This window comes from Neoarius graeffei, chromosome 5 (assembly GCF_027579695.1).
Source record: "Neoarius graeffei isolate fNeoGra1 chromosome 5, fNeoGra1.pri, whole genome shotgun sequence".
In the NCBI taxonomy this organism is placed as follows: Eukaryota; Metazoa; Chordata; class Actinopteri; order Siluriformes; family Ariidae; genus Neoarius; species Neoarius graeffei.
Window position 1 is genome coordinate 56,074,236 of NC_083573.1, and position 19,670 is coordinate 56,093,905.

Below are 19,670 nucleotides of genomic sequence, written 5' to 3' on the forward strand. Positions count from 1 at the left end.
ATGCAGAAGCCTGATTATGTTGGACCCAGAGCTTCTTCAACAACTGAAAAAAACAAATGGGACAAAAAATTTGAGCCCTGGTCACGCTGTATAACTTTTAGAATACCAAAGATGGAAATAAACTGTGTAATGCCGCTTTGCCACTACAAACGCGGCTGAGTTGGGCTGAGCCGTGCCGTGCTGAGTTGGGCTGAGTCGAGCTGAGCGGGGCTGTTGGAGTTGCATTTCGACTACAACCGCGCTGAACCGTGCTGGCTGGAAGTGGGTGGACACATTGGGTGGAGTTAGCGAAAGTGGGTGGACGTCAGGTGATGTCGTTAAGCAGCGCAAACAGTGACATCAGTGATCTTTTAAGCGGTAGTCTCACGACCCGAATAGTAAACAATAAACATGGAGGACATGGAGTCGTTAGTGTTGCTGGTCTTGGTGCTGTGGCTTGTTGTCACCGACAACGCCAACAGATACTGGCAAGAGCGTATAGATGAGGCGAGGCGCATAAGGCTTCAGAAATTCTCGTAATTCGTAATTCTTCTTCTTCTTCTTCTTCCGGGTTTACGGTGTTTACAGATCCCAGCGTGCTCGCGGGGCGTGTGTGGGCATGTGAGGACACTCCTCCTCACCAATCAGTGCACAGGGGAGTGTCTGCTCACGCCCCCAGCCTCACTCGGCTCGCTTTGGCTCGCTTCAGCCTCACTCCAAAACGGTGCGAGTTTTAGGGGCTAAGCAGAGCTGAAGCGAGCTGAGTCGTGCTGGTTTTTGGTAGTCGAAACGCGAGCCGTGTCGGGCTGAAGTGAGCTGAAGCGAGCTGAAGTGAGCTGAAAAAGGGTAGTGGAAAAGGGCCATATGGGCCTTAACCACCAATTTAGCACTAATAACATGCAGTGGATATGCAGCTGGGTATCTAGTGCTCTGACACATCACAGTCATCAAGTACTTACTGCCTGACTTCAACTGAGGCAAAAGACCAACATAGTCTATTATAAGGCATTCAAATGGCTGGGCTATCAGTGGAATGGGAGAGAGAGGAGCTGGCTTAATAGTCTGATTGGGCTTTCCTATAACTTGACAGGTGTGGCACATTCTAATATACCCAGACACATTCCGTTTTAACCGGGGCCAAAAGAAATACCTGAGAATATAGTCATACATCTTGCAGACCCCCAGATGTCCTGACTGATCATGTGACGTTCTCAGTACTTCTTGCCGAAATTTACCTGGAACCACAATCTGGAACAAAGGATTCTCCACAAAATTTTCCCTATACGGCACGCATTTTCTTACCAATAACCCATCTTGCAGCATGTATCCGTTCACAGTACTCTTTACGTCAACCTCTGACAGCACTTTATCAAACAGCTCACTAAGTGTAGCATCAGCCTGCTGCTCTGCTGCTAGCTCACTGCAGGAAACAGACAAAAGAGAGCTGGGCACAGGCACAGAGAAGGCCACATTCCCTTTAATTCAACTCTGCTCAGGCTCCAGTTTCAACTGGGCTCGACACATAGCATAAATAACAGCAAAAGCTGTAAAAATGTCAGGAAAACACTGTGCACTACTGTGAGGCTTGTCTGTAACAGGAGGAGGAGTTACTACAGGAGATAGTGGATCAGCCCATACCCGGCTACCAGCTAAATTGTTCCCCAAAAGGATGTGCACCCCTTGGATTTGCAATGCAGGGTGTACCTCCATAGTTACTTCTCCCTGAACAAACCCACAGTTAAGTACAAACTTGTGCACTGGAACAGGCAATACATTAGCCCCATACCTTGCATCAGAATCATATCCCTTGTGTCAAAACTCTGAGAAAATGGCAGCAGAGAACTCAGCACAAATGAATTAAAAGAACCTGTATCCCGCAGTATTTTTACTGGCACCTTAGTTCAGTTGTCTTGGTCCATCAATATCAAAGATTAGTATAAATACGGAGGTGATTATAGGAAATAATGCGTGCTGATTGGTTGAGAAACTCGGACTATTTCTCGATAATCACCTCAAGTGACTTGGGAAAATGGTGGCCAATCGCTTTGTCACTGTACATGAGGAAGAATTAAAAATTATGAAAGAAAATGCTGTTCCTAGAAGCAGTAAATATGCGACAAAGCTTAGTCTAAAACCATTCAAAGGTAAGGTGGAATTGTGATTTATTTATTTCAAAACAAAGTATTTGATGTGACTCGCATCAATAAGTGACAAATCTGCATGCACCTTCATTACATTTGCATGCCGCTTTTGAAGTTTGAAATACATAATTTTTTAATATGATTTAAAAAAAAATCACCTATGTATTTATACTAAAACAATTATTCGCCTCAGGCTCAGTGAATCTCAGTGAATAATAACCTTAACTTCATCTCAGTTAATGTTCACCGATATTCACTTCACCTTTGGCGATTAATTGTTAAATATCAAATAAACTGCCTCACTGTATCACTGGCACAATCAGGGATAAATTAATTTGAAAATCATTTGAACAAAGACAGGAAATTCTCATGACTTCAGTTTTGTTTGTTTGTGTGTGGGTTTCTCTAGCTGCTACTGGAAACCTGTCAGCATATCAGTTCTGTGCTCCCACCATCAGCCTGCAACAGGGTGTAGCGATGGCGAGCTCACCAGGCCCTCTGCACGGCTCTCAGCAACTTGGAGAGGAGGCCTCACGCAAGAGGGAGCTCCGCTTGTTGAAGAACAGGTAACACGTTCTAGTTCTATACTTAGCACACTACATTTCTGTACTTGTTTTATGGTAATATACAGTGAGAGTAAAAAGTATTTGATCCCTTGCTGATTTTGTTGGTTTGCCCACTAATAAAGACATGATCATTCTATACTTTTAATGGTAGATGTATTCTAACATGGAGAGACAGAATATCAAAAAGAAAATCCAGAAAATAACTTTAAAGAATATATATTAATTGATTTGTATTTCATTGAGGGAAATAAGTATTTGATCCCCTAGTATGCATTAGGAGTTCTGGCTTTCACAGACCAGTTAGACACTCCCAATCAACTTGTTACCTGAATTGAAGACACCTGTTCTAACTAATCATCTGTATGAAAGACACCTGTTCACAGAATCAGACAATCAGACAGATTCCAAACTCTCCAACATGGGTAAGACCAAAGAACTCTCTCAGGACCTCAGAGACAGGATTGTTGACCTGCACAAATCTGGAATGGGCTACAAAAACATTAGCAAGATGCTGGGTATTAAAGTAACAACCATTGGTGCAATTGTGAGAAAATTTAAGAAGTATAACATGACCATCAATAGACCTCGGTCTGGTGCTCCACAGAAGATTTCACCTCGTGGGGTGGCAATGATCATGAGAACTGTGAGAAATCGGCCTGCAACCACACAGCGGGAGTTAGTGAATGACCTCAAGGCAGCTGGGACCACAGTCACCAGGAAAACAATTGGCAACACTTTACGCCGCAATGGATTAAAATCCTGCAGTGCCCGAAAGGTACCCCTGCTTAAGAAGGCACATGTGGAGGCCCGCCTAAAGTATGCCAATGATCACCTCAAAGATATACAAAGTGATTGGGAGAAGGTTCTGTGGTCAGACGAGACCAAAATTGAACTATTTGGCCTAAACTCTACTCGTCATGTGTGGAGGAAGAAAAATGCTGCCTATGACCCCAGGAACACTGTGCCCACCGTCAAGCATGGAGGTGGAAGCATTATGTTTTGGGGGTGTTTCTCTGCCAAGGGCACAGGGCTACTTCACCGCATCAGTGGGAAGATGGATGGAGCCATGTACCATGCAGTCCTGAGGGACAACCTCCTCCCCTCTGTCAGGAAGTTGAAAATGGGCCGTGGTTGGGTCTTCCAACATGACAATGACCCGAAGCATACAGCAAAGGCAACAAAGGAGTGGCTCAAGACGAACCACATTAAGGTCATGGAGTGGCCCAGCCAGTCTCCGGACCTCAATCCAATCGAAAATCTATGGAGGGAGCTGAAGGTCCAAGTTGCCAAGCGACAGCCCACCAACCTTAATGATTTAGAGAGGATCTGCAAAGAAGAGTGGGCCAGTGCTAACCTTGTGGTTAACTACAACAAATGTCTGTCCGCTGTGCTTGCAAACAAAGGTTTTGCCACCAAGTATTAAGTGCTTTTGGCTAGAGGGATCAAATACTTATTTCCCTCAATTAAATACAAATCAATTAAAATATATTCTTTAAAGTTATTTTCTGGATTTTCGTTTTGATATTCTGTCTCTCCATGTTAGAATACATCTACCATTAAAAGTATAGAATGATCATGTCTTTATTAGTGGGCAAACCAACAAAATCAGCAAGGGATCAAATACTTCTTACTCTCACTGTATAGATTTAGGCACTACCTAAAAGCGGAGCTCCCATCTGTTTCTGGGTTGTAGAATTTTCTTATATCATAGCCAGTCTCTTTTATTTCTTTACTGGCTAGCACTGGCCACTAGGCGGTGTGTATGACTGGTAATTACTAACACTGGCCACTAGGCGGTGTGTATAACTGGTAATTACTAACACTGACCACTAGGCGGTGTGTCTCATCTCATCTCATTATCTCTAGCCGCTTTATCCTGTTCTACAGGGTCGCAGGCAAGCTGGAGCCTATCCCAGCTGACTACGGGCGAAAGGCGGGGTACACCCTGGACAAGTCGCCAGGTCATCACAGGGCTGACACATAGACACAGACAACCATTCACACTCACATTCACACCTACGGTCAATTTAGAGTCACCAGTTAACCTAACCTGCATGTCTTTGGACTGTGGGGGAAACCGGAGCACCCGGAGGAAACCCACACGGACACGGGGAGAACGTGCAAACTCCGCACAGAAAGGCCCTCGCCGGCCACAGGGCTCGAACCCGGACCTTCTTGCTGTGAGGCGACAGCGCTAACCACTACACCACTGTGCCGCCTAGGCGGTGTGTATGACTGGTAATTACTAACACTGACCACTAGGCGGTGTGTATGACTGGTGGTACACATACACGGACAAACCACAAAAAAATCGACTCGATGGGTTTACCATTTTTTCTTAGGTATGGTGCTCTGCTGGAGCTTCACTATTAAATGCTACTCTACTGCACAAACACTATGTTGACCTTTTTAATAAGTTTTCAGCATATACCCACTCTCATCTTCTCATCTTATGCATGATGTTTCCATTTCCATCAGCTCAGTGGCTTTAGTTGTTCAACACAAGCTTTCCCCAAACTGTTTTTCCCTTCTTTGACTATAGACAAATCCAGCGACCGATTTGTGTGTTTCGCCATCTTGCAGCACTGCCATGACTATGGTGGCAAGTTGTAGTGGCTGTGTGTCTGTTGACATCAGCTGACAGTGACAGCAGTGTGGGTAGTTGGATTTACAGCGTGAGGCAGTGGCCCCCAATTACTGATGAAGATACCTTATATAGATAGTGATCTCAATATTATTGAAAAATGTACATATTAGTTAGACATAGAGCCCTGCAATGACCTGGCGACTTGCCCAGGGTGTACCCCACCTCTCGCCATTGGGTGACTCTGTCTCAATTCGTTTGAATATTGATTGTGGTGTCTCCCAGGGGTCAGTATTGGGTCCTAAACTGTTCATTCTTTATATAAATGATATGTGCAATGTATCAAAGATATTTAAGATGGTATTATTTGCAGATGACACAAATATGTTTTGTTCTGGAACAAATTTACATGAGTTAGAAAACAATGTCTTCAGAATTGTGCAGGTTTAAAAGTTGGTTTGATTGAAATAAATTATCATTAAATCTGTCTAAAACAAAAATCATGTTATTTAATAATTCTAAAATAAATAAGGCAGTAAATGTACAGGTAGATGGTGTTGATATTGAAAGAATTTCTAATAATAAATTTCTTGGGGTAATAATAGATGATAGAATTACTTGGAAATTACATATACAGTAAAATACATACTAGTTAAACTATCAAGAAGCATATCTGTGTTGAGTATAGCTAAGCACGTCCTGGACTATAATTCACTCCGCATTCTTTACTGTTCCCTGGTTTTACTGTACTTAAATTACTGCTCAGTGGTGTGGGGAAATATGTATAAATGTTCACTTCATGCAATAACTATACTTCAAAAAAGAGCTATAAGAATAATTCATAGTGCTGGTTACCGAGATCATACTAATTCACTATTCTTAAATTCAAAATGTTTAAAATTCAGGGATATAATAGAATATAAAACTGCCTTAATAATGTACAAAGTAAGGAATTATAAAGTACCAAGGAATATCCAAACAATGTTCTCGGATAGAGAGGGGGCCTATAATTTTAGGGGGAAAATTGAAATTTAAAATTCGCAGTGCTAGGACAATGTTAAAAATGTTCAGTATTTCTATTTGTTGAGTAAAGCTTTGGAACAGTTTGAATGTGGAGCTCATGAAATGTACAACTATAAACCAGTTCAAAAAAAGGTATAAGGAACAGACCTTTATGAGGTATAGGGAGGAGGAATTACAATAACATTCTATTGATAATAAGTGTATATATGTGGGTATGGGTACATACAGATATATATATTATATAAAATGTGAGTATGTATGTGTATATATATGCATAATTGTATATGATATATATCCATAATATGCATAATTATGATATTATGGCTGTCTGTGTACATATGGATGTGTATAGTTAAAGGTATGTGTATATGTATGTACTGTATATATGTATTGTATGTATGTATATATGCATAAGTACAGTGGTGCTTGAAAGTTTGTGAACCCTTTAGAATTTTCTATATTTCTGCATAAATATTACCTTAAACATCAGATTTTCACACAAGTCCTAAAAGTAGATAAAGAGAACCCAGTTAAACAAATGAGACAAAAATATTATACTTGGTCTTTTATTTATTGAGGAAAATGATCCAATATTACACATCTGAGTGGCAAAAGTATGTGAACCTTTGCTTTCAGTATCTGGTGTGACCCCCTTGTGCAGCAATAACTGCAGCTAAACATTTCTGGTAACTGTTGATCAGTCCTGCACACTGGCTTGGAGGAATTTTAGCCCATTCCTCTGTACAGAACAGCCTCAACTCTAGGATGTTGGTGGGTTTCCTCACATGAACTGTTCGCTTCAGGTCCTTCCACAACATTTTGATTGGATAAAGGTCAGGATTTTGACTTGGCCATTCCAAAACATTAACTTTATTCTTCTTTAACCATTCTTTGGTAAAACAACTTGTGTGCTTAGGATTGTTGTCTTGCTGCAACCTTCTCTTGAGATTCAGTTCATGGACAGATGTCCTGACATTTTCCTTTAGAATTCACTGGTATAATACAGAATTCATTGTTCCATCAATGATGGCCAGCTGTCCTGGCCCAGACACAGCAAAACAGGCCCAAACCATGATACTACCACCACCATGTTTCACAGATGGGATAAGGTTCTTATGCTGGAATGCAGTGTTTTCCTTTCTCCAAACATAACGCTTCTCATTTAAACCAAAAAGTTCTATTTTGGTCTCATCTATCCACAAAACATTTTTCCAATAGCCTTCTGGCTTGTCCACATGATCTTTAGCAAACTGCAGATGAGTAGCAATGTTCTTTTTGGAGAGCAGTGGCTTTCTCCTTGCAACCCTGCCATGCACATCATTGTTGTTCAGTGTTCTCCTGATGGTGGACTCATGAACATTAGCCAATGTGAGAGAGGCCTTCAGTTGCTTAGAAGTTACCCTGGGGTCCTTTGTAACCTCACTGACTGTTACATGCCTTGCTCTTGGAGTGATTTTTGTTTGTTGGCCACTCCTGGGGAGGGTAACAATGGTCTTGAATTTCCTCCATTTGACCACAATCTGTCTGACTGTGGATTGGTGGAGTCCAAACTCTTTAGAGATGGTTTTGTAACCTTTTCCAGCCTGATGACCATCAACAACGCTTTTTCTGAGGTCCTCAGAAATCTCCTTTGTTCGTGCCACGATACACTTCCACAAACATGTGTTGTGAAGATCAGACTTTGATAGATCCCTGTTCTTTAAATAAAACAGGGTGCCCACTCACACCTGATTGTCATCCCATTGATTGAAAACACCTGACTCTAATTTCACCTTCAAATTAACTGCTAATCCTCGAGGTTCACATACTTTTGCCACTCACAGATATGTAATATTGGATCATTTTCCTCAATAAATAAATGACCAAGTATAATATTTTTGTCTCATTTGTTGAACTGGGTTCTTTTTATCTACTTTTAGGACTTGTGTGAAAATCTGATGATGTTTTAGGTCATATTTATGCAGAAATGTAGAAAATTCTAAAGGGTTCACAAACTTTCAAGCACCACTGTATCTGTATACATGATTTGATTTGGTCGCTATTATACCATGTTGGTGTGTCTTGGTATGTTGGTATATTTTCTTTTTTGTTTGCTGCTTTTGTTTTCTTTTGTATATATAGTTTATTATAGCAGAAAGTGACGTTTGATTAGCGGTGGTATAGAGGGTTAGAATTTGATAAGTTATTTACTTCTTCCTAATCCTTTCTGAACATTATTATGTTACTGCCTTGTGGCTATGCTATTCTGTTTGTTTGACGATGTTTTGATTATTGCATTTTTAATTTTAATTTTTGTTTTTATATCTTCTTTACTGTTCGGAATCAATCAATCAATCAATCAATCAATCAATCAATCAATCAATCAATCAATCAATCAATCGTCAGCTGGGATAGGCTCCAGCTTGCCTGCAACCCTGTACAGGATAAGTAGCTACAGATAATGGATGGATAGTTAGACATAGGTTATGACAATAGCAAGCTTCTGGACTTGTATGGCTTAAACTCCATTCTTGCTGCTTTGGTAAGTTCTACCAGGCCTTCCAGAATCCATTTGCCTTCTGGGACTGATCTTGCTGTGATAGTTAAGTCATCCATAAAGGCCCGAATTGGAACCTGCTGAATTCCACTTGCCAGTACAGCTCCACATCTTGGTTTCTTTACTGACTTGACAAGGAGGTTCATTGTTACAGCAAACAGAATCATGGAGATGGTACACCTTGTAACAATGCCGACCTCCAGCTGCTGCCAGTTGGTAGTAAAACTTCCAGAAGAGAAGCACATCTTAAAGCAGCTAAAGTAGTCATGGAGAAGCTGTTGAAAATTTTCAGGGATGTAGTAGGCCTTCAGCATGGCTTCAATCAGCTTGTTTGGTACTGTCCCATAGGCATTTGTTAGGCCGAGCCAGAGGACTGCCAGGTCTCCTCGGTCTTCTTTGCATCCTCAGTGATTTAGAGATAATGCTGTTGTGCTCGATGCACCCAGGGACACCTGAGATTCCACCTTTCTGTACAGAGGTGTCTATGTACTTGTTGCCCAACAGAAACTGACTTAGCCTTTTTGTTACAATTCCAAAGAAGACCTTCCCCTCCACACTCAGCAACAAGATTGTGCAGAACTCCTTAATGCTTGAAGAGTTCTCTTCTTCTGGGATGAAACAACCCTCAGCAATGAGCCAGCTCTCTGGCAGGTGGTTCTTCCTCCATGCCACCTTCAGCAACCTCCACAGATGTCATCTTAGCCTCTTGCAGCTCTTCTACACTCTGTAAGGAATGCCATTGGGGCCTGGTGCCAAACCTCCTCTAGTTTTCCAAATGAAATCATTAACCTCCTGCCATCTTGGCACCCCATTGTTGAAAGAGACAGTTGGTTCCTCAGGATGACAGAGCTTATCTTCCAACTCAAGCTCCTCCTCCTGCCTTGGGTCGGTGTGCATACTGTGAAGGTATTCCTCCACCTCCTCCTTTAATGCCTTCAGTTCCCCTGATCTTTTGTTCCCCAAGAGCCTTGACAGGTACTTGAAAGGGTTTTGAGTGAATCTGGCCCTCTCCTTTGCCCTTCGTCTTCTGTCCCTTCACCGACACTCAGCTCGACACAAGGTCTTGATGCGCTCCCTCAGGTGGTCTGGAATCTCTTTGAGGGCTGGCTTTTCATCTTCTGCTACCTGAAGAAAGGCCTTCATCAGCTTTTTTAGGTCTTCGTGCAGGTTTGCGACCTCTTTCAAGTGCTGGTTCACTCTGGCTTGCTGCAAGACTCTGGTCTTCCTCTGCTTTATTATGAACTGGTCAGCTCCCATGTTCCATATGATCATGGACATTACTCCCACCTTCTGGCCTATGTTGCCAGCAAGCACTAACTCAAGCACAAGATCTACATCTCTGTCAAACAGCTCCCACTCCTTCCTAGCTGCTGCCTTTGGCCACATGACTGGCTCCTTCATCGTTTCCCCTCCTTTGCAATTCTGCATCTGCTGACTCATTCCCTGACTGGCATCTCTCGCCTGATCTTGTAGGTCACCAAATACTTCATTGTTTTCCTTAGCAGGATCACTGTTGCCTCCATTGTGTGCCTAGAGATTCTGGGTATTATGGTTGGACACCCAACCCTGCCTCTCCTCCATCTCACTAGGTTGCCCTGTGCATTGCTCACCACTTTGATGTAAACAGCCCATTCTGCTCTGATGTATCTTGAGGCCCCCACCATTCTTACAGACCTTCCCACACCTGCAGACTCTAGTTGAAGTGCTGTTCTGTACTATTGTCATATGATCATCTTCCATAGTCATAACAATGGTCTGTCCTGTAGGCCGGTCATTCTTCCCCGCTCTTGCCCGACCTTGGGGGTATCTTACAATGAATCTTTCCATAGCATCTTGGTTGGGTTTTTCCTCATGGAGAATGTACTGTACTTTGGTCTGGCAAAGGTAAAAATAGAAACTAAAGTAAAGGTAAAAACAGAAACTCCTGGAAAATTCTGAGGACAACTTGCATTCACATATGCATATGTGCATATGCATATTGTAGGGAGATGTCAACACAGTCAGCACGACTTGTTTACTTCCGGTACATCTTTGGATTCGTCTATAGCTTGGTGTTCACTTATCTTAATTCTATTTTGAGTTTACACTACCAGAAACTTGTACTGCTTGTAATTCTTTGTTGCAGTAGTGAAATGTAGGCTGTTAATTTTTTTTCTTTCCTTTAAAAAAAAGATGTGTTCATGAGGTGTTTAAAAGTGTCAGCTTAATTTATGTACCATCACATCAATCAAGTTCAGATGTGATTTTCTTTGGAATGTTACATCATCAAAACAGGAAAAGGAGTTCACAAGTTCTTTCCCATTAATCATGGAGACGTGTTTAGTGTTTAATTGGTGTGTGATTGCACTTGATTCTGGTCAGTTAATGACTATGTTCTGCAGCACTTGCACTCTCTATCCAATCAGCCAATTATGTGGCAGCTATGCATGCATAAAATCATGTAAAGACATGGCAAGCGTTTCAATTAATAATCACTATTCACTAAAAATAGAAACTCACAGAAAATTATGAGGACAACTTGCTTTCACACACGTACATATTGTACAGAGACACCACCACAGTCATGGCGACTTGTTTGCTTTTGGTATGTCTCTGGATTCGTCTATAGCTTGGTGTTCACTTATCTTAATTCCATTTCAGGTTTGCGCTGCCAGAAACTTGTAATGCTTGTAATTCTTTGCTGCAGTAGTGAAATGTAGGCTGTTCATTTTTTTATTTTCCATTAAAAATAAAAAGATGCGTTCATGATCTGTTAAAAGTGTCAGCTTAATTTATGTACCATGATATCAATGAAGTTCAGATGAGATTTTATTTAGGATGTTATATTGTCAAAACAGGAAAAGGAGTTTGTAAATTTTTTCCTATTAATCAATGAGATGTATTTAGTGTTTAATTGGTGCATGATTGCCCTTGATTCTGGTCAATTAACGACGACTTAGTTCTGCAGCACTTGCACTCTCCGACCACTTCAGTTTGTGCAATTATCCAATCAGCCAATTATGTGGCAGCTATGCATGCATAAAATCATGTAAAGAAATGCCAAGAGTTTCAATTAATATTCATTAATCTCACATCAGAATGAAAATTAGGCGTGTTGGTGACAATGCATGGTGATATACAGGGGAGCTAAAAGTTGTGGTCACACAGCAGGCAAACACAATACTTGACTGTCATGCCTTCAGCTCTTGAGTGGCCATGCTCGCTCACGGGACCTACTCGTTATGGGAAACACCTGATGCTGATTTGAGCACAATCAGCACTTCCATATATGGATACTGTTTTCACAGAGGCTTTGAGAAGTATTATCATTATCATGTTTGTTTCTAGCCATGTTTATGATGCTGCTTTCGGTTTCATTTGTGTTTTGTTACTCTGACCTTGTCTCAAGTTTTGTTTTTGTAAATATCACGTCTGGTAATAAACACTCTTCCTGCACTTAGATCCATCTACTGCCACGTACCTGACAGAATACTTGCAAAGTGTTTATGAAAACAGTGTCCTATATGTGTGTGCTGATTGCACTCAAATCAGCATCAGGTGTTTCCCATAATGACTGGGTCCCAAGAGCACGCACAATTTGCTCCAAAGGATCCCCAAATGTAAATGCACTTTTCAAGTCTTGGTGAAGGGTAGGCTATACCAAGTCACTGTGTTGATGAGGCTCCCACTGTTATGGGTGGTGAGATGTGGTGAATAGGATCCAAAAGCAGAATGCAGACTAGTAACTCCAATAATAAAGAAGATTTAATAGGAAAAAATAAGGACTGGAGACCAGAGGTTTAAGCTGAGATACATGAAAGGTAGGGTGAACATGTCGCCTGGTGAGTGGTAATGCCAGTCTAACAGAACATGGGTTGATTACCTTCTTGATGAGGAAGGGTCCAAGGAACCTGGGTGCTAGCTTGCGAGAGATGGTCCTAAGTGGCAGGTGGCGCATGGAGAGCATAACTCGTTGACCTACTCAGTGGGTGGGTGCCTTGGAGTGACGTTTGTCAGCCTGCCTCTTGGATGCGAGTGCAGAGCGAATGAGTCTTCTCTGGGCCAATGCCCACGTCCTCCTGCAGCGGTGTATAAAAAGCTGGGCTGAGGGTACGGCGACCTCCTCCTCTTGGTTGGGGAACAGTGGTGGTTAGTAACCTAGTGAGCACTGGAATGGAGAGAGACCTGTGGCAGAGGAAGGGAGAGTGTTATGTGTATATTCGATCCAGGAACTCCAAGAACTGGCATCCCTGGATGCCATGCACCTGAGTGCAACCTCCAAAGCCTGGTTCGCCCATTCTGCCTGGCCGTTGGTCTGTGGGTGGAAGCCTGAGGAGAGACTACAGGTGGCCTCGATGAGTTTGCAGAAGGCTCTCCAGAACTGTGCAGTGAACTGAGGACCCCGGTCAGAAACAATGTCGGTAGGCAGATCACGTAGCCGGAAAACATGGTGGACAAGTAGTTCTGTGGTCTCTTTGGCTGAGGGGAGCTTGGGCAGAGGAATGAAATGGATGGTCTTAGAAAAACGGTCAATAACAGTGAGGATACATGTGTTGCCACCTGAGTTGGGGAGTCCTGTGATGAAATCCAGGGCGATGTGAGACCAAGGTCAATGCGGAGTCGGGAGGGGTCTTAGCAAGCCGGCAGGGGGTTGATTGGCTGTCTTGTTCCGGGAGCATGTGTCGCAGGCTGCCATGAACTCCTGGACATCCTCCTTGATGGATGGCCACCAAAAGCGCTGCTGAATGAGTGCCAGGGTTCGGGCGGCTCCCAGATGACAGGCCAGCTTGGAACCATGACCCCACTGCAGCACTTGGGTTCGCACAGGACAGGGAACAAACAGATGGTTAGGAGGAGTGTTGTTGGGGTTACTTTCACCAGGGTCCTGCTCCAGGGCCTTCTGTACGAGCGTCTCAACCTCTAGAATGGCGGCTCCCACCAGGCAGTGTGGAGGAAGGATAGTCTCGGGCGGCTTGGACTCCTCTTGGTGGGAAGAGAACATCCTGGACAGGGCGCCAGGTTTGCCGTTCTTGGAGCCTGGGTGGTAGGAGAGTGTGAAGTTGAATCGGGAGAAGAAGAGAGACCAACGGGCTTGACGGGAATTGAGACGTTTGGCGGACTTGAGGTACTCCAAGTTTTTATGGTCAGTCCAGACTAGGAAAGGGAGATCAGACCCCTCGAGCCAGTGCCTCCACTCCTCCAAGGCAAGTTTCATGGCCAGTAGTTCTCGGTCGCCGATGTCGTAGTTCCGTTCGGCTGGGGATAGCCGGTGGGAGAAGAAGGAACATGGGTGGACCTTGCTGTCGTTGGCACTCTGGGATAGGATGGCTCCAAGCCCTGACTCGGAGTCGTCGACCTCAACAATAAACTGCTTGGTAGAGTTGGGTATGATGAGAATGGGTGCTGTGGTAAACCTGCACTTGAGACTGAAAAAGGCTTTATCTGCTTCCTCCCCCCACTTGAACTTGGTCTTGGTCGAGGTCAGGGCTGAGAGAGGTCCGGCCACCATGCTGAAGTCGCGGATGAAGCGCCTGTAGAAGTTGGCGAACCCCAGGAAGCGCTGGAGCTCTCGTCTTGAAGATGGGGTGGGCCAGTCAGCAACTGCCTCCAGCTTGAGGGGGTCCATCTGGACCTTAGCTGGAGAAATGATGAACCCCAGAAATGAGACAGAGCCTTGGTGGAACTCGCTCTTCTCTGCCTTAACAAACGGCGTATTCTCCAGCAGGCGTTGAAGAACCTGCCGGACGTGACCCCGATGTTTCTCCAAGGAGCGAGAGAAAATCAAGATGTCGTCCAGGTAAATGAAGACAAAGGTGTTAAGAAAGTCTCTCAAGACGTCGTTAACTAATGCCTGGAATACCGCGGGCGTGTTAGTCAGGCCGAAAGGGACTAGGAGGTACTCATAGTGGGCTGTGATGGTGTTGAAGGCCGTCTTCCACTCGTCCCCTTCCCTGATCCTAACTAGGTGATAGGCATTGCACAGGTCCAGTTTAGTGAACACCTTAGCTCCCTGGAGTAGTTCAAAGGTTGTGGTCATGAGCGGTAGTGGGTAGTGGTTCTTGACCGTGATGGCGTTGAGACCTCGATAGTCAATGCAGGGGCGGAGCGACTTGTCTTTCTTCTCCGTGAAGAAAAATCCCACCCCTTCTGGGAAGGAGGAAGGGCGGATGATCCCAGCTGCCAGAGACTCTGTGATATATTTTAATTAGTTTAAATTTTTTTAAAGTAAGAAATATAAAAACTGCCTGAGGTGCCTAGAAATTGCCCTATATGTGCTTAGAAAGGGTCAAATATGAACTCTTCCTTTAAGAAAGCAGTTTTAAAAACTGTTTTCAAACAATGCACTCTACACAGTAAGCCAGAAGATGCATATATTTAAAATGCAGAAGTGGACAAAGTACCCAACTTCATTACTTAAGTCAAAGTACAGATCCCACTGGTCAAATGTTACTCCAATACAAGTGAAAGTTGTACAGTCAAATTTTTACTGAAAGTACCAAAGTACTTGCTTTTAAAAATACTTAAGCATAAAAAGAACATTTTCTGTCAGTGCACTGTTGTATTATTGCCGCAGCGCTGACTATACCTAATGCTTCTGAAGCAACCTTCTGGATTTACTGACTAACTTGTAGAACCTGTAGAATAAACACCTGGTAGAATGTTACAAAATGAAACACAGCTGAATTCACAAAAAAAGAGCCAATGTCATTTAAAAATTTTTTTATTTATTTTAACACTCCTACCCACCCCCACAAAGCAGTAGTGCTCTGACCCAGCTCTGGCAGTGTGTGCACGCATGTATGTGTATGTTAATCAGGAAGACAGTGGAATAGCTGTAAATGCAGCTTGCTCAGAAAAAAAAAATGACAGTCCAACCTGCTTAAAACCCAGGTCCACACTTCAAGCTTAAAAATTGCCCAACAGCAACATTGCTTTAAACAAGACAAAAAAATGCAAGACCATCATCTGACATCAAAACAAAAAAAATTCCAACAATTTGTTGTGACAGACTAGCACAGTGCTGTCCATCTCACAGGTCTCTCTCTCTCTCTCTCTCTCTCTCTCTCGTGTGTGTTACAACCAAGTAGAATCAGCAGTAAAGATGCTAGCTAGTTTTTCTCTTTGGCTACTGGTAAAAAATACATAGTAGCTATTGGACAGTGTCTTGCAAAAGTATTCATTGCCCTTCGTGTTTGTCTTGTTTTATCACATTACAAGCTGGAATTAAAATGGATTTTTTGGGGGTGAGCACCATTTGATTTACACAACATGCCTACCACTTTAAAGGCCCATTCCTCAAGGCAAAACTGCTCCAACTCCTTCAAGTTGGATAGGTTGCATTGGTGTACAGCAATCAAATTATGCCACAGATTCTCAATTGGATTGAGGTCTGGGCTTTGATTAGGCCATTCCAAGACCTTTAAATCACTTCAGTATAGCTTTAACAGTATGTTTAGGGTCATTGTCCTGCTGGAACATGAACCTTTGTTCCAGTCTCAAACCTTTGGCTGACTCAAAGAGGTTTCCTCCAAAATTGCCCTGTATTTAGTGCCATCCATCTTTCCTTCAGTCCTGACCAGCTTTCCTGTCCCTGCAGATGAAAAACATCCCCACAGCATGATGCTGCCACCACCATGCTTCACTGTAGGAATGGTGTTCTCAGGGTGTTGGGTTTGCGCTACATGTGGCATTTCCCATGATGGCCAAAAAGATCAATTTTAGTCTCATTTGACCAGAGAATCTTCTTCCATGTGTTTGGGGGGTCTGCCACATGCTGTTGGGCAAACTCCAAATGTGTTTTCTTTAGAAATTACTTTTTTCTGGCCACTCATCCATAAAACCCTGCTCTGTGGAGTGTACAGCTTAAAGTGGTCCTATGGACAGCTACTCCCATCTCTGCTGTGGATCTTTGCAGCTCCTTCAGTGTTTTCTTTGGCGTCTTTGTTACATCTCTGATTAATGCCTTCCTTGCCTGGTCTGTGAGTTTTGGTGGGTGGCCTTCTCTTGTCAGGTTTGTAGTGGTGCCATATTCTTTCCATTTTGCTATAATGGATTTAATGGTGCTCTGTGGGATATTCAAAGTTTGGGATATTTTTTATAACCCAACCCTGATCTATACTTCTCCACAACTTTGTCTCTGACCTGTTTGGAGGCTCCTTGGTTTTCATGTTGCTTGCTTAGTAATGTAGCAGAGTCAGGGTCCTTCCAGAACAGGGTGCTTTATACAGACATCATGTGACCGATCATGTGACACTGATTTCACACAGGTGGCTCTTAGTCAACTAATTATGTGACTTATGAAGTGAATTGGTTGGACCAGCTCTTATTTAGGGGTTTCATACGAAAGGGGGTGAATACCTATGCACACTCCAGATTTCTGCTTTTTCATCTTATTGTTTTTTCACAATAAAACAACAATTTGCACCTTTAAAGTTGTAGGCATGTTGTGTAAATCAAATGGTGCTAACCCCTGAAAAATCAATTTTAATTCCAGCTTGTAATGCAACAAAACAGGAGAAACACCAAGAGAGATGAATACTTTTGCAAGACACTGTATATGTTAATGTTAGCCGTGGGCAAGGCTATAGCAACTTGGTGGACAAATCCATAGAAAGTCATTTGACTAACCAGACTGCATAGCTATTGCAACATTATTGCTAGCTCTAAATCCACAGACAACTTCATTGCAAGCTTTCTCTTGGAATAAAATATTTACATACCTCAATATGCTTCCGCAGGTTGGATGGCGAGTTTTTGTAGGCCATGATGTGGTTTGTTTTAGGCAAATAAACATTTAAATGAAACGAATCTTTAACCTTTCAGAAAACTGAAACATGGGTTCAAGATAAGGCCATGTGTGTGTGCATTCCCCAGAAGAACCACCTCCTTCCATTCTGCCATCAACTGATTGTGTAAAAAAATGCTGTTGAGAAATCATTGAACTTGATTTTATATAGTCTATAGACGTGATTCTAGTGATTACTAATAGGCTGTTTCAGTGTCACCTGTGAAAAAAACCCAATCACATTTTCGAAAAGAAAAACACATCCACTTTCAAAGCTGCTTCATAGTAATGAGTAATGAGGATCCTGATAGAAATGTAGTGGCATGAAAAGTATGATATTTGCCTTTCAAATGGAGTGAAGTTAAAGTCATAAGTTTCCAAAAAAAAACAACAACAACATACCCTCAAGTAAAGTACAGATACTCAAAAAGTGTACTGAAGTACAGTACTCAAGTAAATGTACTTTGTTACTGTCCACCTCTGTTAACATGGTATTGGAATAGTGGAAATATATTGATAAAATTTTGTATACATTCTGTCTGTTAGAACTCATGAGCTTCACAATTTATTAATCACAATACCATGCACTGGTTGGTTCTGATGGCAGGATTCTTGGATTATCATTCACTCATTCATTGAGATTATGACCTTTTCCTTCCATTTGCATATGTTGCTTGACTGATGGCTTGACTGAACTTCTAGAAGTTTGTTGTTGTTATAGTTGTTATTGTTTTTTGCCATGATGGAAGGGGCTCTTGAAGTCAAGTTGGATGTGATCATGCTCAGTGGAGGGTTTTTATGATCGCTTCCAGAGAAGCTGCACGAGAATGTCGCCGGAAGAAGAAAGAGTATGTCAAATGTCTTGAGAATTGTGTTGCCATGCTTGAAAATCAAAACAAGACACTCATCGAAAAGCTCAAGGCCTTAAAAGACTTATACTGTCACAAAACTGAATAAGAAAAAAAATGTTGGAGGTCACACATTCGAGACTGTGCTCTTCGCAGGTTACTGAAAGCATTTTTCACTCACTGTTTAGTCACTGCTTGCAAATGCAGAAAGAAATGCAGTTTATATTGTTTTATAACTTGACAACTGTGAAGACTGTGTGTGTGTGTGTGTGTGTGTGTGTGTGGTGGTTGTCTTACAGTGCTGATTTGCTACACTGATTTAAATGTTGTATTTTGCCTTTGTCACTTGTGCTTTTCGCAGGCAGGCAGCTAAAGAGTGTCGCCGCAGAAAAAGGGAGTATATAAACTGCCTGGAGGCCCACGTCTCCATGCTGCAACAGCAGAACAAGAAACTCATGGAAGAGCTAAATTATCTGAAGGGAATCTGTGATGAGAAGTCAAGTTAGGTCTTAACAGTTACTGCCTCATTGCGCTGCCTCTGCTTCTCCTTTTCTATTCAGTTGTTCTCCATGTTTAATCTTCTGCTTCAGTTTGTTTTATAGCTATGTTTTGGACAGAAGAAATATACCAGCACAACAAGCCACATTATCCTGGGTTTTAACAAAAGAAATTTGTTAGCTATTATTTTATCAATGGTTCAATTTTAAATGCTTATAATATAGAATGATAGACTATATATTGAAGAAGCTCCCATGTGTGTACATTTGATTGTACCTACCTTACCTTTTGGTGTTAGGTCTTCTCCTGGTAACCATGTAATCCGGTACTACCTGTCCTCATGGTCAGGTTGTCGGCAACTAAACCGGCTCCCCCCTTGGCTTGGCAAGTGAAGTGGGTGTGCATGGGGCACCCTGCAGGATTAAAAGCAAGACTTGACAAAGGGTGGAAGAGCTCCTCGCCAACGGCCACCCCCACAGTCTTGGGCATGACACAAAACTGCTCTGCAGCAAAATGTAACTACCGGCGTCTTGACTTTCTTCTTGCCCTGGGTCCCTAGCACCACGTTTGAAAAGTGGATGGTGGACCTTTACAATCCCCATCGTCACCAAGCACATGTAACGGAGGTCGTCTCCCCTCTCCCACGTTCTCTCTGCGTTGTGTATTTTGAAGGAAGGACGTCACACCCGACCTGATTTTAGAGTTTTATTGTTCTGAGATATATGAAAAGA

General features: G+C 42.6%; 1 protein-coding gene across 1 annotated transcript in view; it reads left to right on the plus strand.

Moving 5' to 3' along the window:
• The window catches only part of LOC132886269 (cAMP-responsive element modulator-like), a 32,017-nt gene extending 13,467 nt beyond the window's left edge, over positions 1 to 18,550 (plus strand). The window contains exons 4-5 of the mRNA XM_060920826.1: positions 2,530 to 2,686; positions 18,406 to 18,550. Of these exons, the coding sequence (XP_060776809.1) occupies positions 2,530 to 2,686; positions 18,406 to 18,550 (302 nt within the window). The remainder of the gene's footprint in view (positions 1 to 2,529; positions 2,687 to 18,405) is intronic.
• Positions 18,551 to 19,670: the final 1,120 nt, after the last annotated feature.